The sequence below is a fragment of the Bos javanicus genome, chromosome 5 (assembly GCF_032452875.1).
Source record: "Bos javanicus breed banteng chromosome 5, ARS-OSU_banteng_1.0, whole genome shotgun sequence".
Lineage (NCBI taxonomy): Eukaryota > Metazoa > Chordata > Mammalia > Artiodactyla > Bovidae > Bos > Bos javanicus.
In genome coordinates, this window is record NC_083872.1 from 69,211,970 (window position 1) to 69,237,830 (window position 25,861).

At 38.1% G+C, this 25,861-nt stretch overlaps 2 protein-coding genes across 9 annotated transcripts in view; one reads left to right on the plus strand and one right to left on the minus strand.

The window, feature by feature from the left end:
* The window catches only part of WASHC4 (WASH complex subunit 4), a 58,186-nt gene extending 49,548 nt beyond the window's left edge, over positions 1–8,638 (plus strand). For 3 of the 6 annotated variants that reach the window (XM_061417167.1, XM_061417170.1, XM_061417171.1), the window contains 5 exons: positions 144–291; positions 3,121–3,217; positions 3,823–4,019; positions 4,348–4,447; positions 6,383–8,638. In XM_061417167.1, coding sequence (XP_061273151.1) covers positions 144–291; positions 3,121–3,217; positions 3,823–4,019; positions 4,348–4,447; positions 6,383–6,450 — 610 coding nt within the window. In that variant the 3' untranslated portion in view covers positions 6,451–8,638. The remainder of the gene's footprint in view (positions 1–143; positions 292–3,120; positions 3,218–3,822; positions 4,020–4,347; positions 4,448–6,382) is intronic. The other 3 variants (XR_009736519.1, XM_061417168.1, XM_061417169.1) reach the window with 3 other exon arrangements.
* Positions 8,639–12,166: 3,528 nt separating this feature from the next.
* Positions 12,167–25,861, minus strand: part of APPL2 (adaptor protein, phosphotyrosine interacting with PH domain and leucine zipper 2) — a 51,694-nt gene continuing 37,999 nt past the window's right edge. For 2 of the 3 annotated variants that reach the window (XM_061417172.1, XM_061417173.1), the window contains 7 exons: positions 21,793–21,951; positions 21,585–21,637; positions 19,841–20,015; positions 15,924–15,960; positions 15,397–15,537; positions 14,547–14,594; positions 12,167–13,307 (listed from right to left, as the gene is read on the minus strand). In XM_061417172.1, coding sequence (XP_061273156.1) covers positions 13,173–13,307; positions 14,547–14,594; positions 15,397–15,537; positions 15,924–15,960; positions 19,841–20,015; positions 21,585–21,637; positions 21,793–21,951 — 748 coding nt within the window. In that variant the 3' untranslated portion in view covers positions 12,167–13,172. The remainder of the gene's footprint in view (positions 13,308–14,546; positions 14,595–15,396; positions 15,538–15,923; positions 15,961–19,840; positions 20,016–21,584; positions 21,638–21,792; positions 21,952–25,861) is intronic. The other variant, XM_061417174.1, reaches the window with a different exon arrangement.

A 25,861-nucleotide genomic window follows, 5' to 3' on the forward strand; every position in this document is an offset into this window, starting at 1 on the left:
CCAAGGAAGTTTAGAGATGTCTTCCAGTAATTCATATTTTTGAGTGCTCTCATCTAAACTAATGAGAGGTGGATTTTAAAAGCTTCCCCTTCTTTTGAGAAAGGAGCCAAATAAATACTTTCTTTCTTTTTTTTGCATTTTAGGCATTTGGATTCAGTCCTCAGTGATCACACACGAAATTCTGCTGAAGGCACAGAATATTTCAAAATGCTTGTGGATGTTTTTGCTCCAGAATTTCGAAGGCCAAAGAATATACATCTCCGAAATTTTTATATCATTGTTCCCCCTCTGGTGAGTATTTTTAATACACAAAATGAATTTTTTAAAGTATTAATAAATAGATCCAATTATTTTTTTACAGCAAGAAATGCACACAGACTGTATTGTTGACTTTTTGGTTGTAGATAAAACTAAATGTGGTCTCAGTGAATGTAGCCTAGAATTTTTACTTACTAGCTGTGCAGAATGAGACTTCTTTATAATTAAGATAGATTCTTATGAGTTAATAACTGCCAGAGGAATCCTAGTGTGATTTAAATTACTTGCGTATATTCTATTTTATATATATACCATGTAATCTTTGGACTGAATTATATAGTCATTTTAAGTGATTAATTGTAGACTGTTAAAATATGAAGTGTTTTTTAAAAGCATACTATTTAAAGGGACTTCCCAGGTGGTACTAGCGGTAAAGAACCACAGATGGAGCCTGGCAAGCTACAGACCATTGGTTGTAAAGAGTTGGACATGACTGAAACAACTTAGCATAGCATGGCATATCTCTACTCAGTAGTAAATATTAACATCTAAACTAAATTTTTGTTAATCGTATACAGTGTGTGCTGCTCTAGTTCTGTAGTTGACATCTTAAAAATAACCACAATTGCAGTATGAAAACAGTTATTACAGTGAGGAAAATGGAGTTAAGAGATTAGAGAGGTATATATTAGGAAAGAGTTATTCTTCTGTAAAGGTTTCTTTAACAAAGCTCTTTCTTAAAAAAAAAAATTGTAAAAGAATAGCTCTAAAGTCTAAATATCACTGAGCAGATGTAACTTCTGATTACATCTAACTTTGATCAAGAGCAATAACTTTTTTAATGTTGCTGCCTGAATTAACACATATATTCTAACATACTATTGTTAGTTGCTCAGTCGTATTCAACTCTTTGCAGCCCCATGGACTGTAGCCCACCAGGCTCATCCATGGAATCATCCAGGCAAGAATACTGGAGGAGGGAATCTTCCTGACCAGGTATTGAACCAGGGTCTCACACATTGCAGGCAGATTCTTTACTGTCTAAGCCATCAGGGAAACCCGAAAGTGAAAGTGTTAGTCGCTGAGTCAAGTCCAGCTCTTTGCAACCCCATGGACTGTAGTCTGCCAACTTAGAACCATTATTATGAATTCAAAGTATCTGATGGCTATGGACAGCTTTTTTCTTCATGCATTTTCCTTTCTATTGTTTCTTTTTAAAATACATTTATTGTTAATACTCTGTCATAATAATGGTTATACCATGTAGCAAAAATGTCCATATTTATCTGATAAGCATTGTCTTTTCATACTCAGATAGTTGTGAGACTGGAGGCAAGTCTATCTTAGTTATATTTCAGTAATAATGTAGTTAACTCACGGTGAATTCTCACCATGGTTCTTTAATTTGAAGCCATAGTAAACAGCAGTGAGGAACCATTTGTGGATATGAGGAAGAGGAGTTTTGCAGGGCAGCTGTCAAAATTCAGTTAGTGATGGAGAAAACAGGTGGGTTAAGAACACTACAAAGAAGAAAAGTATGGGACACTATTGTTTTTTTGAGTTTTAATCTAATTTCAGAAAAAACCATGAAATATCTAAGGAAGAAGTCTTTAACAAAGATTTTACAAAATGCAGTTCATTGCCAAGTAAGTTTTACAGGCAAAAAAAAAGTGAAATTTGATAATCTTGTTTCCAGTGTAAGCTATTGTAGTACTTATCATATTGTACCACAATTATTTTTGAACAGGCCTCTCTTTATTCCTGTACTGTGCTATCATAGCCCCAAGTGGCCACTTAAATTAGTTAAAATTTTATAAAAAGTTCAGGCACTCACTTTCACTAGCCACATCTCAAGTGCACAGTGGCCAGATGCGGCTGGTGGTTTACTGGGCTGGACACTGTAGATGCGCTGCATTTCTGTCATTGTCAGGAGTGTTGCCCTGTAGAGTGTTAGATGGTATTCATTTTTTTTACTGTAATTATTTAATTGGGCCTCCCTGGTGGCTCAGTGGATAAAGAATTTACCTTCAGTGTATTAGACACAGGAGGCATGGGTTCCATCCCTACTTTCAGTGTATTAGACACAGGAGGCATGGGTTCCATCCCTGGGTTGGGAAGATCCCCTGGAGAAGGGCATGACAGTCCTCTCCAGTATTCTTGCCTGGAGAATCCCATGGACTGAGGAGAATCCCATGGAATGAGGAGCCTACAGTCCAGAGAGGGTCATAGTCAGACACGACTAAAGCAACTGAGCACACATAGTAAGTTTCAGTAAATCTTTGTTGAATAAATGCTGTGATTAGTTAAGGTATTTTACAGGAGCTAAATTTTTAGGGAAGTGCTTTTTGGGGGGAATTTGTTTATCCAAATGACCACTAAGCTTTTTAAGCCAAGAATATGGTAAGAAGTACTATTATAGCATGAATTGGGTGGGCAGAACTAAGCATTGCTGTGTTTCAGAGTACTTAAGCTTTTAAGTAAAGCAGACCTACTTTTCTGACTCAGCTTTGCTTTAGATTATGGCTTTCGGGAAGTTACTAAACTTCTCAAGCCTTAGTCCCTTCATCTGTAAAATGTGCATGATATTTTAGAATGAATCTTATAACAAGGCACTGTGCTTGGGTTAAGTGGTGATTGAGGGAGTGCTGACATTTAAAGGATTTGGAAAAGAGCCATTATGAGATACTTACACATATTGTGATCTCACCAAGAGGCTTTTTATATGAGGCAAGTGTTTCAAATCAAAAAGGCAGGAACTTAGAAGAGATTCTATTTATAATTTTTGAAATGTCTGTTTCAGGAACTAAATTCTGACTCTCTTTAGCACAGTCGTTTCTCTGATATGTTGTTATATCTTTTTAGACCCTCAACTTTGTAGAGCATTCCATTAGTTGCAAGGAGAAGTTGAATAAAAAAAATAAAATTGGAGCTGCCTTTACTGATGATGGCTTTGCCATGGGTAAGCTTAATGAATTCTTTTCCCATGAATTTTGTGTTTACCTTACAATGAATTTTTTGAAATACTCGCTTGAGAATAGGTCTGTGTGCTCTGCGTAGATTTGTTTTTCACAAGCTGTGTTTATTTACTGGTTACTTTTTAGCTGGGTCATCTGGTAATACTTGTTTCCCATCATTTGTACTGTTCATGCTCCTTTGGTGTTGCTGATCACTTGGATTAATTATTTAGGCTTTGTTTTTGTTGTAGTTTTACAGTCTGACCATCTTTTATTTAGTTTCTCTGGTTTCCTTGTAGTTTCCTCACTTGTCTGTTTAGCAGTAGAACCACTCTTATAGCCCTATGTTATCTCCAGGTGATCTGCAGATCTTCATAGCCATATTATTTCTTTTTATCTTCTTGACTGGCTTTTTAAAAAAAAAATTTCTTTATAGGATCACATCTTTTTAAGGAGGAATTAAGCCATGTTGCTAAACTTCTCATTTGTGCTGTAAAGTGTAATTGGAAAGAGGATTAATTTTAAAATGGTTAATTTTAAGAATTATTGGTAGAGTAGAATACAGTCTGTGTACACATTGTAATTTGATTTTGGTTTTGCTGATGACTAGGTGTGGCTTACATTCTGAAGCTTTTGGATCAGTACCAGGAATTTGACTCACTTCACTGGTTCCAGTCTGTTAGAGAGAAATACCTGAAGGAGATGAGAGCAGTTGCTAAGCAACAGAATGTACAGTCAACTAGTCAGGATGAAAAACTACTACAAACCATGAATCTCACTCAGAAACGACTGGATGTTTATCTGCAGGTAGAGGAGAATAATAGTCAAATCTGGTTTGACTTTTTAATACCCATTACTTCTTGATCACTGAAAAAATGTCAATCATATTGAAACTCCCATTTTAATAGGTGAGATGAACAGTGGTCATAAAGAGTATATTTTTAAATGAATGATACTTGGAAGCCATTTGACCCATATCTTTAAAATGGATGGATTGCTTCGTTCAGTTTCTGTATTTATGATTTGCACTCACTAGAGCATTTTAGAAAAATGAAGAGATATTAAATATGGTAATTTTGATATTTTGCTAAAATACATATTTTAAACTTTTATTTCTGATATTTTTATTACTTAGGAATTTGAATTGCTGTATTTCTCACTGAGCAGTGCAAGAATTTTCTTCAGAGCTGACAAGACTGCGGCTGAAGAAAACCAAGAAAAGAAAGAGAAAGAAGGTTAGTGAGTGGCTTTTATTTGGAAAGACTAGTAAATCTTTCATCAATAATAGATTTGAATACCCCATTTTATTTAGTCAGACTTTTCTTTTTGAAAAAATATATAAACCTAGAAATGTCCTTTTTTTTAAAAGTAAAGCCTAAGTGGATCATTTATGAAACTGAAAAGAAGTTTAACATGCATTTCATTCTGGAATAACACTTTATTCAGTTCATCTTAATTTAAAATTGTACAAAGTTTGGGTTTTTTCTTTCACCCTTCAACTGTTAGCAGATGAGAAGGAACAGATTAGAGGAGACTAAATGCTGCTGAGTGCAGAACTGCTGATGACTAGATGTTGACTGAATGCCTGGGCCAGGTGACTCAGGAGGCATAACAGTCAAGACTGTTTCAGTATCAGAGTGAATAGCCTCCTGTGCTCCTCTATAGCCAGACCTTGGAGAATCAGAGCAGTACAGCCATAACTGATGGTCACTGGGGAGAGGATTCTGTCAGATACAATCTATGTGGATGTAAATTCTTCAGTATTTCATATTTAAGGGACCCTCATGATCATTTCTCAGATTTGAAATTTAGCACCAGTTGTTTTCTCTGAAAAATGGTTATTTCCTTTTTCTGTTAATGGAAGTTACGCCACTTAGGCTTCCTCTTTGGACGCTCAGAACTACGTACAGCAGCTTCACGGGCTTCGTGTTTGCCCTGCTTTCTTTCTTCTTACTCGTATTTATATCACAGCGATCAAGAATAAAAGAACTTCATGAACTATGATATTTTTATTAATCTTATCAGTTAAATTTTTAAAATATTTCACACTGAAGAGATCATTCATTTCTGTAGACCACTTACATCCATTACCCTATTCCCTGTTGATAATGTTACATCAGTATTACTAGCATATGCAAGCATTTTTGGAATCTATACTAAGTAAGTATTGATAATTGTGTGCTTGAAAAATGATTTCAGGCTGTTGCTGGGAAGATACTCAGTATTTATTAAATGAAAAAATACGTATTTACTACTTTTGGATTCATTTAAAAATAATATTTAGCAGAGTCATCTGGAAGGATCTGAGTCAGTATAATCTAAACCGTGAAGAGTTTAGATTAGTAACTGAACTGTGAGTTCAGTTTAGATTAGAATCTAAGAGTTTAGATTCAGTAGTTCAGTTACTGCATAGGCTGTGCTCAGGCCTGTCGTGATGCCAGAACCTTGTCTGCAGGTGGACTGGATGTTTACTTTTAAGGCCTAGAGCATTAGGACAAAATGAACATTGCAGTCTCAGGAGAGCTCCTTGCTTTGGACTGCTGTTCTTTAGGAACTCTCTGGGGTTTGGGGTTAATATATGTCACCCAGATAGCTGCCTGATGCCTGGGTGGTGGCTCTGCTGTAGGGCTGTTAGCTAAAGGTTGCTCAGAGTTGTCAGAGTTGCTAAATGTATTAGCTAAATAGTTTTGCTCTGTTAATGAAGTATATGCATATGACATTTTGCACAAAAAGCCAGAAATTCATTTTATTATGTTCATAATAAAAAAATCACATTTAAAAATAAATTATAAACATAATTGGGAAGGGATTCATTCTGGACAATTTTATATGTGAATTTGCAGTCATGTTTTTACCAGTAACAGCACTACAATTTCCTCACCCACGTGGAGGAACGTGCAGTGTGAAACCAACCCCACTCCAGACACAGTTCTGATGTCTCAACAGTTCCACACCCCGATTACAAACTAGTCAGAACATCACATTTGCAGTATTTAGCCTAGAGTTCTAAAACATGAAGGCAGATAAACTGCATATAATTTGTGATATTAGAGAAGTATTTGGTAGATGCAACATTCTGTTCATTTGAAATTTAGCAATATTGTCCTCGATTTTAGTTTGTTTTTTTAAATGAACATAAATATGTCCATTGTTTTTACTCATGCTTTCAGAAGAGACTAAAACAAGCAATGGAGACCTGTCCGACAGCACGGTGTCTGCAGATCCTGTTGTCAAATGATACTGATGGTTTGCGTTTCCCCTGTGAGATCATCAAAATTGTACGTGAAATGGATGTTACAAGCTAATAACAGAGTGTTTCCTGGGCCACATCTCTGGGAAACATTTAGATGCTGCATCTTTCTAAGGCAGTGCTCTAAAGTGAAGTCCATTCTCCGTCTAAAAGCTGTACTTTTCGAAGGTTGAGAATGAGATTTAAAGATTAGATTTTTTTCTTGGACTTTAGGCTTGGTGTGCCTGCTTGGGAACCGGTATTTGAAATGAAGTGTTAAAGGGTTAACCCACATTCCTAAACTGCCACCTCAGATCTCTTATAATCTACATGGATGTTTATAATTTGTATTTGCGTAGGTCTTTGATCCGTATTTGTCTCAGTCATTGGAAATTCAGTGCATATACTATGTACAGCCAGTAAATATGTTTAAACAAAAGGAGTTGAGGCTGAAATTCATGAAGCATACATATCAATATTCTTATAAAAGGGATAAATGAAGATGGTCTTGACACTAGAGGTGAGGCACTGGTGTATCCTTTATGTACAGTGTGAACTGGCTCGTTGTTAATGTCACGTGACTCACAAGAGCTGCTGCTGTCTGGTGAGGTATTTTATAACTCGTTTACATTGCTTTGAGAACTTATTTAACCTCCAACAACTGCTTTAAATTTAAGATTTACTTAATACTCAAGATGGAGGAAAATACAGATAAAGCCATAGAGTCCTGCTTGACGCTTTACTTTTGGCTGAAGGCATATATGATACCAGAGAAAACTGAATGAATTCTTACTTCTACATCCAAACTCAGGTTTCTTCTACATTAGGTTCAGTTGAAGTCTTGGTGATGGTTTGGGCAGATTTTTTTTCTTTAAACCAAGTATAATCTAAGAAATCAGATTTAGCACTGTGCAGGCTTTAAAAAAATTACCACTGTGAGAATGAAGTTCTAAATAACTAAATCATTTTACTGATTTAAAAAGTACAGAAAGATTTAGAGTAAATTTAGTTCTGGACAAGCTATTATTAGCTTTATTTTTGTAAAGATTATATCAGTTAATAGTAAAATGGTTAATCATGGCCTATAATATTTTAATATAATACAATGATACCTTTACAGTGAAAACAAAGTTTGAAACTTTACATGTAATACTAATGTTATTTTAGGAAATACTTGATTTTTCCATTGCACTTGCCTATAAAGCATTTCTTTGGGTAAATTTTGTGAGTAATTCTAACGTTGTTTGATTTCCAGCTTTTGGAATGGGTGTACAATGCCCTGTCTGTTCTCATTGGTCACAGTCAGGGTAACTTTCCCAGCTCAAGATAAACACTTTCACTGTTAAAATTCAGAAGAAACAGAATAGGTAGGAAATGTTTTTTATTGTGTCAACATGACTTATAGAATTATGTACAATGGATGGATTAAAGGCATTTAATATTTGTAATTCATACTAATTGTGGAAATGGCCCTGAAGCATGCTGCATAATTAATAATTTATATTTTGTCTTAAATGTTTATAGTAATGATCTTGCATTTGACTCTATCAAATTGGTCACCATTTCATAGCAACAGTATTACTTTTTTTTTCTTCTCTAACTTCCCTAAAATTGTTTCCTTTAATAGAAATTCTAATTAGAAGAGAATCAAAGGTTTCTGTCATTTTCCCCACATGTCAGTTATTTTATCCATACTAGATAGAGGTCACATGCTGACTCCATGGATACCTATGATTATGAAAAATGTGAGAGATCAAGTTTTACCTTTAGTTCAAAATAATGTGTCACTGCGGACTGGATAAGGTATAATAAATTTACTTATTTGACATCTCTGAAAAAGTACGCATATTTAAATGCTGTTGCAGTGCAGAGCAGCAGGGCTGAGTGTCTCACACCTAAGTTAATACACAGTTTAGATGATGGTTTTCTTTGCCAGTGTATTAATGTTAACATTTTTATTTTTTTCAGACATACTGCAATTTAAAATTTGTGTGCGCATTTGTTGTGAATTCACAGAAAACTTAATGTTCAAATTCTCAGGAATTAAAGACTAACCATAACATTGTCAATTCTAATTAGATTTTATAAAAGATGGTAAGTTTGTTATCTCCCTTAAGTGGGGGCTTTCCTCTCCCCCAGTTCTAAGAGAATACAATATGTATAATAGAACATGAATAAATGCAATTTCCAAAATTTACTTCCTTTGGATGTTTGTTCAGAATTGAATGTCTTAAACCAGTAGTTCTTACTCTTTCTGGAGTTCCCTTTAATAGTATGTGGAAATGTCTTTAAACAAATGCTTGCAAGCATATAGGCAAGACATTTCAAGTATAAAATTGGTATTGGCTCCTCTGTGTAGTCCAGGTGGACTTTTTGTTCTCTTTCCTTTTTATATTTTTAATCTTTCTGTTGCTTGCTGTTTTCAAATACAAGAACCCAAATGAGTGTATAATTTTAAATCTTACTCCTGGGAGGGGATGATTAATCTGTGGTGCTGTAGTGCCATTTGCAATCATGACTTGGACTGGACCAGCGTAATAAAGGAGAGCGTTCTAAACACTATGCTGGAGAAGATGTTGTGCTTTTCTCTTCTGAGGTGGTAAATTTGTAAGGTTGTGGGAAAGGTGAGACAATACCATCACATACGTTGTCCTCTTACTTTTTTATGCTGGACTGGCCAAATATAAATGGTGGACTTTAGCCAGTTTTAATAATTTTAGTTCTTTATCCAGCTTAAGTTGCAGAAGTTTCGGACTGATGGTATTCCTTTTCTTATGAGATTTAATGCCACATTTTTTTGTTTGTTTGTTTTTAGATGTTAGGACAATTAAAAGTTTAGATTGTCACAGATTTCAGTTTTAAAAAAGGAGTCCAGAATAAGTGGGTCTATTAAGTGAAGTCATAGAACTGTGCAGTGAACTCAGATGGTGATGACAAATGAGAGTTGTTTATATAGGAATTTCTTATAGGAAAGGTTGATTTGGGCAAGTATATAGATATTTTCCTCTATTGTAATAGTTTGGTTCTTCTTTATCACCTAGTTTACCTAATAGCACTGGTTCCCATGAGTGGAGAACATACTTGGGGAAAACAGGTGAAATTTCTCTCTCAGTCCATGTAGATCTGATGTCATAATTCTGGAGTCACCTTGTAATGTAAGATCTTTGTGTATTGAAACATTCTCTGGTAATGCAGTCATTATCATTAATGTGGGGGGCCAAAAAGTTAACACTTCTGTACCCAGACTCTCCTGTTTATATAAAGGTGGTAGTGTTACAGTAAACATTGCAGAATGTGTACAAAAGGTAATCAGGCATTAAAGGTGCACTTTTAAGTTGATGTAATTACTGAATATCAGAATCATCAGAGATGAATGCATTGAAACATTTGGAGGTTGCTTTGTCTCTGGTTTTCTGTGTGCTAATATGCAGCAGAAGCATAGATACTGGAACCAGGAGGGATTTGAATCCTGAGTTGCTGCTTACAAGTTTACTAACCTTTTTGTGCGTCATTTCCTGAGGCCTAAAATGGTGTAATAATATCATTCATAGATTGAGGATTTAGTTAATATGTATGAAGCCACTTTATTAGGAAACAGTAACTGCTGTAAATACTAGCTATTACTATGGTTGTTCCTATTGGCAGAAATTTACTTGGCATGTAATTATTAGCTGTTGAAAAGTTTGAAGATAAACAGTCTGTATTTGACTCTGTAGCTCAGTGGAGTGTTGACAGCGTGAGGCAGGTCTTGCCCCTCCCTGAAGGTGGTCTGACACGGGGCCAAACAACGAAAGGCAGTGCTGGGAAGATCAGTTTGGTGAGGCCAGCTGCCTAAGAAAAGGTCTCATTTTCCTGCCTCCCACCTTTCATTTACATTGGCACTTGTGAATTTTTTAGAGGGCTTTCCTATGCATTAATGCACATTTCAGTTGAGAGAAAGGGAGTCACCCACTGTTTCTGAATTTTAAATTTTTATTTAAAAATCAGATACATGCAAAAGCATTATTAGTATGTATGTACTATTTAGTGATCGAAAAGAGAATGCCTGTGTAGCCACCAGGTGGGTTATGAGCTTGGATGCTCCCATTATTCCTGCTCTGTTCCCTTTTCTGCTGCAGAGGGAACCACAGTGCACTGTGTTTTTCTTGAGGGTTACAACTGTCATTATTTTAAACAATAATATGGTGATGTTTGTGTTATTTTTTAAAGTTAATATAAATGTATTCTGTGTGCTTAGGCTTTAATTCAGTATCACTTTTGAAATTCATCCACGTTGATGTATATAGATCTAGTTCATTTAGCTTTATTTCCCTCATCCTGGATTACATGAATACCTAGATACTTGGTCTGTTGATAAGATCTGCGTTATTTCCAAATTCGGGATACTGTGAATAGCGCTGCTCTAATCGTCCTTGTACTTGTCCCTGGGAACGTGTGTGGAGTTTCCCCGGGTGTGTGTCACAAGTGACCCTCCTTGGCGGTAGGGCCCGGTGGACCTGCAGGTTCACTGGAAGAGAATGCCAGGCTGTTGTCCCATCCCAGAAGCAGGTGAGGTGACTCCCATTCCCTGCCAGGAGCTGGATTTCTGCAGTCTGGTCAATATCATATCTGTGGTTTTAATTTGAATTTCCTTGATTTTTATATGATTGAACGTATTTCTGTTTGAGCTTTTTTTCCTATGAAATGTTTCCATGACTTTTTTTTTTTTTTCATTTTTTTTTCTTACTAATTTTAGGAATATTTTATATATTCTGGATACTAATCTTTGCTCATGTGTGTTTGCTGAATTTGTTGTTCAGTCACTAGGTCGTGTGACTTTGCGACCCCATGGACTACAGCACAGCAGGCTCCTCTGTCCTCCACTATCTCCTGGGAAGATGCTCAGTTAATTTTGTATTTCATTTTGTATCTTATTCTATGTTTTCTGTGCCTTGGTCTGTTTTTGTTTTGTACATAGATTTATATTATTCTCCAGGTTCCACATACAAGTGATACATGGCTCTTTGACTTCCCTGAGTATAGTGCTGTCTAGGTCCCTCCATGTTGCTACCAGTGGCAGTATTTCATTCTTTTTTACGGCCGAGTAACAAGCCTGTGTGTTTGCCACATCTTTTTAAGCCAGTTGTCTGTTGTGTAAATAGTGCTGCATGTATCTTTTAAATTAGTTTTCATCTTTACTGGATACATACCCAGGACTGATATGGCTGGATCATATGGTAGCTCTGTTTCATCTTTTAAGGAACTTCCATACTTTCCATAGGCTACACATTATTAAAATTTTTTAATTAAAAACATCCATTTTTATTGAGTTTTATTATGTAGATATATTATTTTACACCCTGAACAGTTCTAAGCAAGAATTCAGGGGGTGTGGCTCTTGAAGCTTGTCAGAACTTGCTGAGCTATGAGCGACTATGGTTATGCTAGGATTTTATGGTGTATAATTTCATACTGTTTTGACCAGCTCACTGTGTTTCTGATGGCACCTCTTAATTTTGAGTTACAAAAGTTGTTTTATTAATCCATTTAAAAAGCAGCACCTTTTAAAAATTTGGCCTTGAGATCACGTTATTCCACTCACCTTGCATAATACATAACCCTCTGCTGCGATTTCATTATGTCCTGGGGTTTGGTTTTTGTTTTTTGTTTTTAATTAGCTGTTCAAGCTACAGAAACAGCTTTAGTTTTCTTTCATGGATGTTGTAGAAAATAATCACAAAAAGAAAAAGAAACAATGATAGTTTTTATTTGCTAGCGTTTATTGCTAGGTTAATTTATTACAAAGACAGTGGTATTTCTGTTGAACTTGGTTATAATTAAATACACTGTATCAATTAAAGATCATTACGCTTATTTCCTAACGGGCTAGGATGTCTGGAACTTATGTGTCAGGGTGAAAATAGGAACTTTTCTACCAAGCCCCATGGCCAGCTGTGCTTCAAGTGAGTTTAAAAATTCATTGGTTCCCTTCTTTAAGGAGGGTCTGGCTCAGAAGAAATAGAAATTGGTGGAGCTGTACACTGTCCATGGTGCTCCACCCCTAAAAACAGTATCTAAAGGCCCATACACTTCCAAATGCTGGTTCGTTAAGGTTCCACTGTAAAGTCAGACATCTTTTGTGGTACTTATCTGCTCGTCTTTTTATCGTGTGATGTTTGAACAGTTACCAAAACTAGACCTGCACTTCTGCTAGTGCTCGCGGCCCGGACTTCAAAGCACAGGGCTCATCACCTGACTGCACAAATGAATTCTGTTAGGTCAAATGATGAGACAGACTTGATTATAAACAGACCAGTTTCCGAATGACAGGCACTTACAGTTTCATTAAAATACAAAAATAGATTATATTAATAGGAAATATTTAGTGTCTATCAAATTATAAATCTAGACGTTTACCATTTTTTTTAAAGGATACTGAAAAAGAGATGACATTGAAATAAAGTGAACAATGCATTTTTTTCATAGCTTTCATTCTGAGCACTGAACAATGCAATCTAAGAGAAGGACTTACCACAAAGCACCTAAAATAACATTTGTAGATGGGTATGTTGTCAACCATTTCTTACTGTTTCCCTCCCAAGTCTCAGTATCAAGGCATCAAGAGTACATTCCACAAGCGATTGTCAGCATTCTGAAACCAGGTGGTGTGCCTGTATGTATCAGAGAGGTTGAAAACCCTTAAGGAGGTAGCTCTCCTTCCTGGGTGCTCTTCACCCAGAGGCGCAAGGAAGTTATGCTTCAGATTCTGCGCCTCTATTTTCACTTGGACTTCCATCATTGTCATCTGGTTGATCGTTTAATAGTACATATTTTCCATCATTGGTTAGTGGTACGGACAGCATTAATTGAGCCAGTGCTTCTGGATCCTGAAGTTACGGGAGTTTAAGAAGGAGAAAAGAAAACACTTAAAATGCACTTAAAACCCCTTTGGTTTTGTTGTCATTATATTCTGTAATCTAGCCTCATTTCTTCTGACTCTTGTCTTAGGTATACCTTCTTACATCTCTTAAAAAAAAAACAAACCTCAATTGTATTCTCCCAAAAACTAGGCTAAGGTTGTACCTGTCAGCCAAAATACCATTTACATAGCAAACTCAGAATCATCTTTGTGGAAAGAGTCCAGAGAGGAATTTCTTTCACAGCCCTGACCGCTGTCTTTAAACTCCTTTTTTTCCCTTTTACTCTATACCAAGAATTGCCAGCTATGGCCGTTTGGCTCACCACTTGTTTTTATAGTTTTATTGGAATATAGCCATGCCAATTCATTTACATACTATGGCTGCTTTTATGTTAAAACAGCAGAGTTGAGTCGTTTGGCAGCAGAGATGGTGAGCCTGGAAAGGTTTATCTTCCGGCCCTTTATAGAAAGTTTGGCAACTCTGATCCATACCATAAGATACAAACTTGCCGCGAGTCTTATTTTTTCATTATGTTGGTCCTAGTCCTTGACCTGCCTGCCCCTCCCTGATGGATTAGAACTGCACAAGTGTGATACCCACTAGCTACACGTTACTATTTACATTAGTTAAAACTAAAAATTTCAAATCCAGTTCCTTAGTCACACTAGCCACATTCAATCTGCATATTAAACAGCCCATCTCCGTTACTGCAGAAAGTTCTGGGCAGTGCTGAACTAGAAGCCCCTGGGGGCAGGAACTGTGTCTCTGGCTCACTGCTATAACCGCAAGGATTTTTCTTACACAGAATTTGCTCTCAAAAATTAGTTGGGTACTACTGATAGGTCTGAGAGTCTTCACTTCCACACAGTTTCCAGATAACATCTCAGTCAGTGTTGCTGGGCCTGTGACCACACTGGGGAGTGAGGCCTTAGAGCACACAGCAGATACTGGTTAGTGAGTGTCCTTTAATCTGAAACAGAGGAAACCTAGCCAACCACCAAGGCTGTAGCCGTGGTATTTGTTAGCAACGCCACGTGTTTCCAGTGACAGGAACTAGCTGATCACAAATGCCTGGCACACAGAAGGCTTAAAAGGAAGTCCCAGACGTGGCCACCCTGCCTAGTGAGCATCGCTTTTCTTTTTGAGAGAAAGGTAAGTATACAGATACCTTTTGAGTTGTTCAGCCAGCACTAAAATGAACCTTACCTTCTGAACCTCAATGATTTCTTTTCCCAAATTAATAGCATAACATATCTGCAAAAAAAGAAAAGCAGTGTTTGGCAAAGGCAGAAAAGGATAAGAACTTTAGAAGAAAATGTGACTCTGAAAGTATAGTGAGGTCACAGTCTGATCACATCACCACGGAGGCAGAGGATCTGGCTGCAGGAAGTTCATCAGATGGGGCTTCGGAACACTAGCGTCCACCTGTACTGGTCTCCTGTTGCCACTTTATGTTAAGTGAAAACTGACCTTACTAAACAGTCTAAAATTCTTACCAGATACTTTTTTCCTTTCTCTCAACCATACTTAGCCACTGCATGTTCATACACACAGTGCTTAACAGATACTTCCTGAAAGAAGGTTGAATCGTTTTGATTAATTCTAAGTAGCAAAGGCAGCCACAGAGTTTCATACTAAAGAATGGTTTAGATGTACTTTCCTCACATCTGCTTCCTTGGTTTCCTCCCTGAGAAAAGATTTTCTCCATTGTAACTTTTAAAAATAGAAATTTGAGGTGAACTGCTTTTTAACTTTTCCTAATCTCTCCTAAGCAATTATATTTCACCATTAAAGTTCTTCACTCTTTTTGCTTGATAGGTACTTTCCATATGGAAGTTTTACTCCAGTTTTCAGTGGGGCCTTCGTAGGAGGTATTCTTAAACTCCTCAGTGGGGACCTGAAGAGTAGTTAACTAAATGTTGAAGAGGTTTGTGCAAAATAACCCTTTAAATATCTCTGGACTGAAATATTTGGCATCTTCAGTCTAATGCTCTCTCAACTGAGCTGCTATTTTGGCCACCTTTGTGGCATCTTAAGATGAAGAAAATAACAAGACCTTTTCGCCTTCTGAGTTGCTTTCAAAAACATATGTGCTCAGAGACTCTCCGCCTGTGGATTCAGGCAAGCGGACCACAAAGCCAACCAGTCTCTTGTTTTCTTGATGAGCAGCAAACTGGGTGACACTGGTGAGTTCAAACTAGAAAAAAACAGGAATAGACTATTACTATGCAACAAATGAATTAGGGTCCCTGGCGGCTCAGAGGTTTAAGCATCTGCCCGCAATGCGGAAGACCTGGGTTCGATCCCTGGGTTGGGAAGATCCCCTGGAGAATGAAATGGCAACCCATTCCAGTATTGCCTGGAGAATCCCATGGACGGAGGAGCCTGGTGGGCTATAGTCCATGGGGTCGCAAAGAGTCAGACACGACTGAGTGACTTCACTTTCACTTTCCATAAAAACAGTGCACACTACTGGTGACGTTTAATCTGGCAAGTAAGTTTTTTAAGTGCACACTGTTTCCGGTGACCACAAAGGTGAGTTAGAGAGTAATCACTACAGTCAGCATGCAGCAGGGTACTTACATTGGCCCTTGTTACTTGAGTCTGGGGATCTATCAACCTGAAATTTTAAGAGATTCATTATATCACAAATGTTGGATAAAATTATATTCTTAGATGAGTTTGTAGAACTTCAGAAGGAAACCACACAAAACTTTAAATATGAAAACATATTTTCATATGTTTTTGTCTGGTTGAGGGCAAGGTGAGAGCACCATGGGACCATCCAAAGGGAGCGAGTGCCCTGGTTTCTGCCTTGACCGAACCTGTGCAGTTAAACCTCAGGGCATCTTTAATGGAAGATGATGGCAAATAGTGGATTTCACAGTATTTTAGTGCTTATCCGAAGAGGCAGCATTATAATTCTCCAGAAAAATTAACATGGATGGATAATACTCTGCAGCCGCCTTCTCAGAAATTCCTATCAGCCTGTTTCTCTTAAAGTACCAGAACCATATACTTCTCAGTTTTAACAAGTTTTCTCAAAAACATGGGGTAGAGGTGAGAACAGTTAAGGGATTTAACAGAACTGTTCCCTAACAGAACTATTCCTAGATTTAACCAAACTGTCAGTTTGGGTGTAGGAGGAGTAACTTTAGGAAGGTATTCTAGATACTCTCTTAAAAGGATTTTAAGCATCATCCATGTCTGAGAAAACTACCTTAGAGAATTTACTGTTATTTTATAGATACAAGTTTCTACTTTCTAAAACATAGTATTGTGTATATAAGTTATTACTGATGTGCTGTTTCATAAGTGAAAGTGAAATATCTATCTGCTTTGTTAAAAGATGGTTATAATTCTATTTATATGGAATGTCCAGAATAGGAAAATCTGTTAAAACAGATTAGTGGCTAGGACTGAGCAGGTTGCAGGGGAAAGGGAGTGACTGCTAATGGGTGTGAGTTTTTTTGGGGGGGGGGGATGAAAATGTTCTAAAACTGGGTGACAGTTGTACAAATATGTACATACTAAAAAACACTGCAAATAGGTAGATTATACAGTATGTAAAATTATATTTCAACAAAGCTGTCTCCCACCCCATGGTAACAATTTGAAAAATATACACTTACATTTGTTAAAGCACAGTGTTTATCATCAGAGGGCTCAAGACTAAATTCCTGGATACTAACTTTATCTTATGCAAGTCACCCTGACTTCTCTCATCTGCTTCGTAAAACTGGGATAAGAACCTCCGTAAACTTCAAAGAGGTGGTTAACAAAATGTGCATGGAATTTTAAGCTACAAAGCTAAATAATAATTTATGTCTTCATTAGTATGAATTTAATGATTTTTAAAATATACATCATAAGCAATTTCCCTCAAGTTGGGATAACCAAAGTATTTTGTAAAAGTTTTCTATAAATGGAAACTTAAAACTTATAGTTTACTGTGTATAACAGGTAACCTGTATTTGCTTTTAAAGATCTGATTTTCTGTGTGACTTCTAAAAACATACGAATTCTCATATAAGGATGTGTGTGTATGTAGTGGCAAAATACACCTAACATCAAATTCACCATTCTTGATATTTAACACATCACAGGATTGAACAAGCATCACCATTATCGAGTTCTACAACAGCTTCATCACCTCAGAGGGAAATTCTGCATCCGTTAGAGCAGTCACTTCCCATTCTCCTTTCTTCTCAGCTTTTGGCAGTTCTCACTAATCTTTGTAGATTTGCCTATTCTGGGTATTTCATATAAATGATCATACAATATTGTGGCTTTTTTGTGTCTTTCAATTAGTATAATCTTTACAAGGTTCATCTGTGTTGTAACTTTATTCCTTTTTTAAAATTTATTTTTAATTGGAGGATAATTGCTTACAATATTGTATTAGTTTCTGCCATACATCAGCATCAATCAGCCATAGGTATACATACGTTCCCTCCCTCTTGAACCTCCATTCCTTTTTAAGGCTGAGTAGTATCCCACTGTACATATATACCACATTTTGTTTATATATTCATCTTTTGATGGACATTGAATTATTTCTCTACCTTTTGGCTATTGTGTATAGTACTCTTATATGAACACTTGTTTTAAATTCTCTTGGCTATCAACCCAGGAATGGAATTCTATGTTTAAGTTCCAAAGGAACTGCCAAATTACTTCCCACAGTGGCTGAACCATCTTACATGCCCACCAGCAGTGGGTTCCAGTTGCTTCACATACTTGCTTACACCTTCTATTTTCTATTTTTTTTAAATCTATAGTCCTAGTGGGTTATGAAGTGGTTCTGGATATGATTTACATGTTAGTTACTAATGACATGAGCATATTTTCATGTGCTTTTGGCCAATTACCTATCTTTGGAGGAATAGATAGTCCTTTGTCCATTTTTAAACTGAGTTTTTCCTTTGTTCATTTGTGAGAGTTCTGTGTATTAGATAAAGGATTTGAAAATGTTTTCTCCCATTCTGTGTTGTCTTTGCACTTTTTTTGGGATTGTGTTCTTTGATGCACTATGTTTTTTCCCAGTGCTTTTACATAAATTTCATCTTTTTGGTGTTGATTATAAGAATAATGAGCCAATGCCTATGAAAGGTCCAGGGCATACTTGGAGAAAAGCTTTAAATAAATGTAAGTTTTTATTCATAAGAACCTCATTCTCGAAGCAGGGCACTCAAACCCAGTGCTCTGGGACAACCCAGAGGGGTGGTGGGGGAGGATGGGGAAGAGGGTTCAGGATGGTGGACACATGTACACCCATGGCTGTATGGCAAAACCCCCCCCCAATATTGTAAAGTAATTAGCCTCCAATTAAAATGAGTTGTTAAAAAAAAAAAAAAAAACCCTCATTCTTAGTAGGTTTGTAACACATGAAAAGGACTGATTTTAATAAATGGAAGAAACTATATTCTGATTTTTGCCGAAGTACTGGTTAACTTTTTTTGAAACTTAACATTTATTTATTGAGCCCTTTCTATGTGCCAGTCATGGCTGTAAATGTTTTACATGAATTAACTCATTCCTCATGACAACACTATGCGGAGTGGATAGGGTTGTTTTCATTTTATAACTGAAGAAACTGAGGCACAAAGGTTAAGTAACTTGCTCAAGTTCAAACAACTAATAAATGCCAGAGTCAGGAATAAGGGTCTAAAGCAGTGCTGCTGTCCCATAGAAATTTAATGTAAGCTTCTTACATGTAATTCAAAAACTTCTAGCAGCTGCATCAAGAAAAAAGTGAAAGCAAGAGAAATTAATATAATAGATGAAAAATACTACCAGCTAGACATGTTACTAACATAACAATTGCTTTCTCCCTGAGGTGGGTATGATAGTATGAGAGCTTAAATATTGGCATGTGTTGTACACTTCTCAGTTCAGATGAGTTAGGTTTCAGATGTTCCATGTAGCTGCAGTATGGACAGTGCAGGTCTTAATAAAACCTGTGCCAACCACAGCTTGACCACTGTTTGCCATCATTCATACAGCTCTTATTACTTGAAACCCCAAATCATGTAGTTGATATGGCTTGACTTCTTTATTTTCAGCCCAAGAAATATTAACCAGATTTTCCTTGTGGTGGTCTAGTTATCTCAGGCAGGCTCATGGTCTGTTTTCACAGTTTTTAAATTTTTATTACACAGTACTCTGAGGTGAAAGAGAAAAAACAAGCCCTTTCATTTGCAAGCTCTGAGAGAGAGTAACACTCAAATGACAGCATCTTTATGCACAGTGGGGTAGGATTCACTCACCTCTAAAAATACCAGTTTCTAAAAAAACCAGCTTTTGTCTTTAAGGGCACTTCTTTTAGCCAGTGTATCTTAAGAAATTGAAATGTGTTATAAAAAGCAAAGCAGAAACATGAATAGTGTTTTCACTTAATCCAATCAAACAAGTATTCTACTGTGAACGTTCTAGACAATTAGACGTGACTTAACAGGGAATTAGAAGCTGTAAGAAAGTCCGAAAATGAAACAACATACCTCAGAGTCTGACTGGTGACCATCAGATGGGATTCTGTCATCCGGAAGATGTTATGAATAGCCCGAGCAGCCAATACTTGTCTCATTGCTTCGTAAATCACTTCCGTAGTGTTGTCTGTTTTGACTGCCATTGATCCCAAAAACCGAACTATAAACATCTGCTGCAAAAGAGAATCTGCAAGAGAGCATTTTCTGCTCAGGATCATGTTCACTTCCTGCCTGCCGACCCACGTGCTGGTCTGAGGACAGGCCAACATCAGGTTTTTCTTGCTTTCTGAAGGGCTTTCTAAAGCCAAAACTTCTCATTACTCTGATTATATAAACCACAAACCACCAAAGCTCTGAATCTTCTATTGTCTATTATTTTGTCTGTTTGGAACTATTCATTAGACTAGAAAAGCACCTTTTTCTTCATCTATAAAATGAAACCAGATGAATGTCCTTCTAGCACTAAAACTCTACGTGACCACTAGTATATCATCTTACCTTTTCTCTGAAAATGAGCTTTTCCAGATAATAGAACATTCATTCATTACTTTGGCCTGCTGATAAAATCCTCTTATAGAAGAAAATGTATTTGAAGAAAGTAAGACCTGATGTTGGATCTCACTCAATTTATGCACATCATTTATTACTGAAAGGCAGTGATGACATTCCATCAACTCTGGGAGGTCTCAAACTGTTAACTTATTTGATGCTAATGAGCTTACAGTATTTGCTTCTTGATAATGACACATAACCTGACAAACACTAACAGCAATCACAGCTGGAAAATCATGAAGAAGGTTTGAAAGATCTTTTTTTTTCCTATAAGAACAATAGTTCTCCTTTCTACCATTTGAAAGTAAGAAGCCTACATTTTCTTCACTTGTCTTCCCTATTAGTATCCTAGCCCCTAAAAAATATCTGAATGGTGAAAAAACAAATTAGGAAAATATAACTGACATGTTATATAAACGGTTACTCCCATATGAAGATAGTTTTTACAAGTTTGACGTTTTCTGTATAGACCAGTAACAAATAACGTGGACTGTGAAAAGTCAGCTAGAGAGTCAGATCTGAGGCACAGCCTATTTAATAACATAATTTTTCATTTTTTTGCCTAAAGCTATGAGGAATGCCTCTTCACAAGTCCTACTTTTAAATAAGTGGCATTTCATTCTAATGACATTCTGTGGCTTCAGTCAGGAAGCTGTGTTAAAAAGGCCTTGCCAGCACTTCTAAACTGTCCCGGCTGGGAGCTGCAGCTCTGTGGGGCAGCAGGTTAGCTCTATCGGGTATGTTCTTATGCACCTTACAAGAATGTAAATCAGACAACAATCTGAATTATAATGAATTAAATAACTTTTATCCCCCCCCATATTTCATGTCACCTTCAAATTTAAGAATGAGTTATTTTTGAAATAGCATATTTATGACTCATCTGGATTTTATCCTCTTGGAGTCTGTTTTGCAGTAATGTGATTTAGATTCAGCAACATTGCTCTGCAGGAGCTACAAAAAGGTTATGGATGTGGCTAAATGGTACAATGCTTGCAGAAAATCTTGCACCCCTCAGTTTTTACGCTAGACCTATTCTATCGGCATTGTGTCCTAATGAGTTTTCACACACAACATCTGTGGGTCATAATTTCAATTCATAGTTCAAGTCAAAGCTTTTTGGAACATGACTTCACATCTTACTTCAAGGGCCCTGATTATTCTGTGCGGGGCAAAGAAAAAGCACACAAAACAACCCACTTACCTTCTGCTTCTGGAAATGTCGCATCCTCAGTTTCACCAAAGGGGTTGGTACGCCTAGGGGGACAGCCAGAGTCAAAACAATCCCAAGGGCTTCAGTTCAAAGAACGCTTAACACCTGAACTCTACGCCAGAAGGGGACGGTCTCTGGGGGTGGGGGGCAGGAGGGGAACGACATTCTCCCAGAAACAACCCCCCTTATTAGCCCATACCTGCCGCCTCTGTTCTGATCAAGGAATTCTGTAGCAGGAAGTACAATGTCAAACTGAATAGGTGTTCCAGGTGCAATCAGTTGTTCAGCTTCGGGTATAGTGACTGTTGCTTTCGGAACTATCTTGTCATTTTCCATCTCTGAACTTTTCACGTTCTGGCTGGGGTACAAAGTTGAAAAAAAAATTTTTTTTTAATGCCTTTTGACCTTAAGTTTTTACAATCAAATGAATACATGTCGAATGCCTATGTGACTTTTACAGGTAGATAAGGGAGAAGATGTAACTTCCTCTACCAATAAATCTTTTAAGATGACATTCACGTCTGTAGTTAAAATTCCTCAGATATTCCCGTTACCTACAGCTGGTTCTGTGCATGACATTCCACATGATGCTAGACTGCTTCTTCTATTACCTATTAATTTCCTGTATCTTTCTCTCTTTAAGAGAGGTTTTTGAGGGCAGAAGCTGTAGCTAAATCATATTTATCACTTGGTACACAGTAGGCACTCACAAATGTTTGCTGAATGAACACTACATTTTGGCCTAGCAGTCAACCACCTGGCTCTCCTCCTCCTGAGGGCCTCCCTCTCCCCGCCCTCTGCGCCCTCCGCTGTGCTCCTCCTGCCAACTCTGCCTCAGTTCCACTGCTCACCCACCCTCTCCTGCACTGCAAACAGCAGCTCAGATCACCCTCCAGCCACCAGGCCTTGCAAGCCAGCCTGACCCTCTCCCTCCTCTGCAGTCCTGCGTTTCTTCTCAGGAAGTCAGGAGGACAGTCTTGGACCTCCGTGTGCCTCCGGGGCTTAGCACTGGACCCACACATGTGGTTTGGGGATTGTGGCCAGAACAGTACAGCACTGTCTGAACAGTGATTGACCCTGTCTGTTCTCTTCCCAGTGTCAGCATGCTGTAATTTAACCTTTCATATGTTTATAACCTTTTCTCCCCAGTGTAAATGCCTGTGTAAATGCCTGTGAGGGGTAAAGAATGTAAAAGTATTTTGATTTCTTACATTATTTGAACCAAAAGAAGACTCTCAGTATCTTTCCATTCATTTGATAGTTTGTGTATCAGTATTTCAAATTTCTCAAGTGTGTCAGTAACTTAATATGTTGTAAGGAACTATTTTATAGTATCATCTGACAAATGAGCACAATCAATGGAAAGTGGACAGAGAAACAATAGAATAGTAGATGATCAGTACAAGGAGAGACACTTAGTTTAACCTCCACTGTTAACAGAAGAGGAATCCATGGCCTCTAGAGAAGCTGATAATGCTGACTGGACTCGGTCATCTGGTGGGTGAGCTAGATTAGGAACTGAGTCTTCCCCACAGTGTCACACTGCCTTAGTAACCAGAATGACAGAACCACACCTGCTGTTCAACGCAGTCTTTAAGAGGGGAGTGTGATACAGGTGACTCACTGGAGGAAGGTGTGAGTCTGACTTCCTTCACAATCTGTCCCTGTCTCCCTCCTTCCCAAGCTCATCTCTTCTCTGGCCTCCCTTGGCTGACCATCACCTAGTTACACTGATATCCTTTCAGTTCCCAAAAGACACCAAGCTCTTCTCTGCCATTCAGCCTCCACAGCTGATGTCGGGAATGCAGTATGTCTGGCTCTCTGCAAGAGAGGCTACTTCTCATCTCTTCTCAGTTTAAATACTATCTCCCCAGACAGCCCCTAAATTGGTCTCCTCTTTATTCTTTATGACAGCATTCTTATCTTTACCATAACAGTGCTTTCCTGTATTTCAACTAATTTACCTTTTGCCTGTCTTTCCCTACAAGTCTGTAAGTTTCATGCTCTAGCTCATTGCCTTGCCACATACTGGACATTTAACAAGCGTGTGTTGAACAACAGGATAAATGAATGAATATTAGATATAAGTAACTGCAGAATGAGTGAAGGCCACACATGAGATTTTCTTCGAAGTGAACAGCAATTTGTCTCCAAGAACACAGTTTCTCTGCTTCATTCCTCACTCTCATCAAAACCTTTATCCTTAATGAGTTGACCCTAAGAGAGTACCCCACCCTCCACTGCTCAGAGACCACCTGGCAGCTGTGTGTCACCCTTCCAATCTCTGGGCAGATTTCAGCCAGTTGGCTACAGTCATTTTTTTCTAGGGATTCTTCTATGGGGTCCTTTCTAAGAATGTGGTTTACATATTCTATAACAGAAGAGAAAAATCAGTTACTAAATCTGAGCTGCAAACTGTTTTTTCAGAAAGCCAATCACACCTAATTACTAACACTAACTGAACTTTGGCACTCCAGAAAGAGCGTTTTAAGAGTGGGAAGAGGTGGTCTCGGAGGTGGTCTAATTCATTTCATGTCAGAGTTGGGACAAAGACCTGGAGTGTTGATGACTCAGGGACATCTATCTGTGTTCAGAGCAGAGCTGTTGGTAAGACCACATCTCCTAACTCCAGCCTAATGCATGTTCTCCACTCTGTCCCCCTCAGACTCTCATGGCATTACTAAGAGAGGACAGACACTGACCCAATCCGAGGCTCAGAGAGGAGCCCCACTGGCTGGATCTGTATTTCCGTTTCCATTCATAAAGTGCTTTCGTTAAAGTTGCACTTGATAAGCATGCTGCTGCTGCTGCTAAGTCACTTCAGTCGTGTCCAACTCTGTGCGACCCCATAGATGGCAGCCCACCAGGCTCCCCCGTCCCTGGGATTCTCCAGGCAATAACACTGGAGTGGGCTGCCATTTCCTTCTCCAATGCAGGAAAGTGAAAAGTGAAAGTGAAGTCGCTCAGTTGTGTCCGACTCTCAGCGACCCCATGGACTACAGCCTTCCAGGCTCCTCCATCCATGGGATTTTCCAGGCAAGAGTACTGGAGTGGGGTGCCATCTGATAAGCACGCTACTTGTGTGTAAACTGGTATCCTTAAATTAGGGCACTGGAGTGTTCTCAAGACTTGTTGCTTCTTCCTCATTTTTGTTTCCTTGGCTCAAGTTCTCCTCACAGGACATCCCATGGGGCCTTCTGCCCTTCTCTTCTCCCACCCCACCCACTCTCTCCTAGGGTCACCAAGCAGTCTTCCCATGCCGTTCCGACTGCGTCTCCACTTCTCAAAGCCTGCAGTCCTCCGCTGCCATTCTTTCACAGTTGGACTCAACCTGTCTTGTTTTATCTTGTGTTCTTCCTCCTCATGTCCCCGTGTTGGCTGTGTGAACACTGGCTCCACACTGCACAGCACTGAGACCCTGGGAAGTTACTTAATCACTCTGAGCTTTCTGACAACTTTCTTCTGGAATCACTGGACAGTATCTGTAAAACACGTAACGGGGTTCTTCCTACCGTGCTATTGGGGTGCCTGATACACTCATGATTTAACTCACCCTTTGATACCATGCTTTAATCAGCTTAACAGATAAATCAGCCTTCTATTATTTAACCAATGGAAAATCCCATTTAGATAAAGGGTGGCATTCCTAGAATAAACCCTAACGCAGCATTCAAAGTAAGAGGATAGCTGTCCATGTGAAAATGCTCACTATAAATGACAACAGCAAGTAAAGGAAGGGAAGACAACCAATGTATTGAAACAGACAATAATAATTGATGGAAGAGTGTGGCGTTAAAGCAACAATTATGAAAAATAAAAATATGAAAAATACGTATGTGAAACAAATGCACATATGAAAATACCACTGTATGTGCTGATAAGGCCTGCAGCTGTAACATGGACACACAAAAGGTGATTTTTTAAAATTATTTAAAAAATTTTTGTTTTGGTTCCGTAACTGTTGATACTGATACAAATGTGGGGAGAACTCCTGACTAGCAGACACTCAATGCACATCCTATTTGCTCAGGCTGAAGCTGCATGGACCCCAGGAATGATGCTGATGTTGAAAGCTGACAGCTTTGAATCCTGGCTTGGCCCCCCGTCTGTGGTGTGACCCTGAGCAAAGTGTTTACCCTTTCCTGGTCAGAGTTACTGTTTCTGTAGTACAGGGCTGAACTGGCAGATCTGGAAGGATGAAATTTCTAGTACATGTGAAATTCCTAATACAAAGTTTGGCTCCACAAAAGCTACTTTTCTTTTGTCCT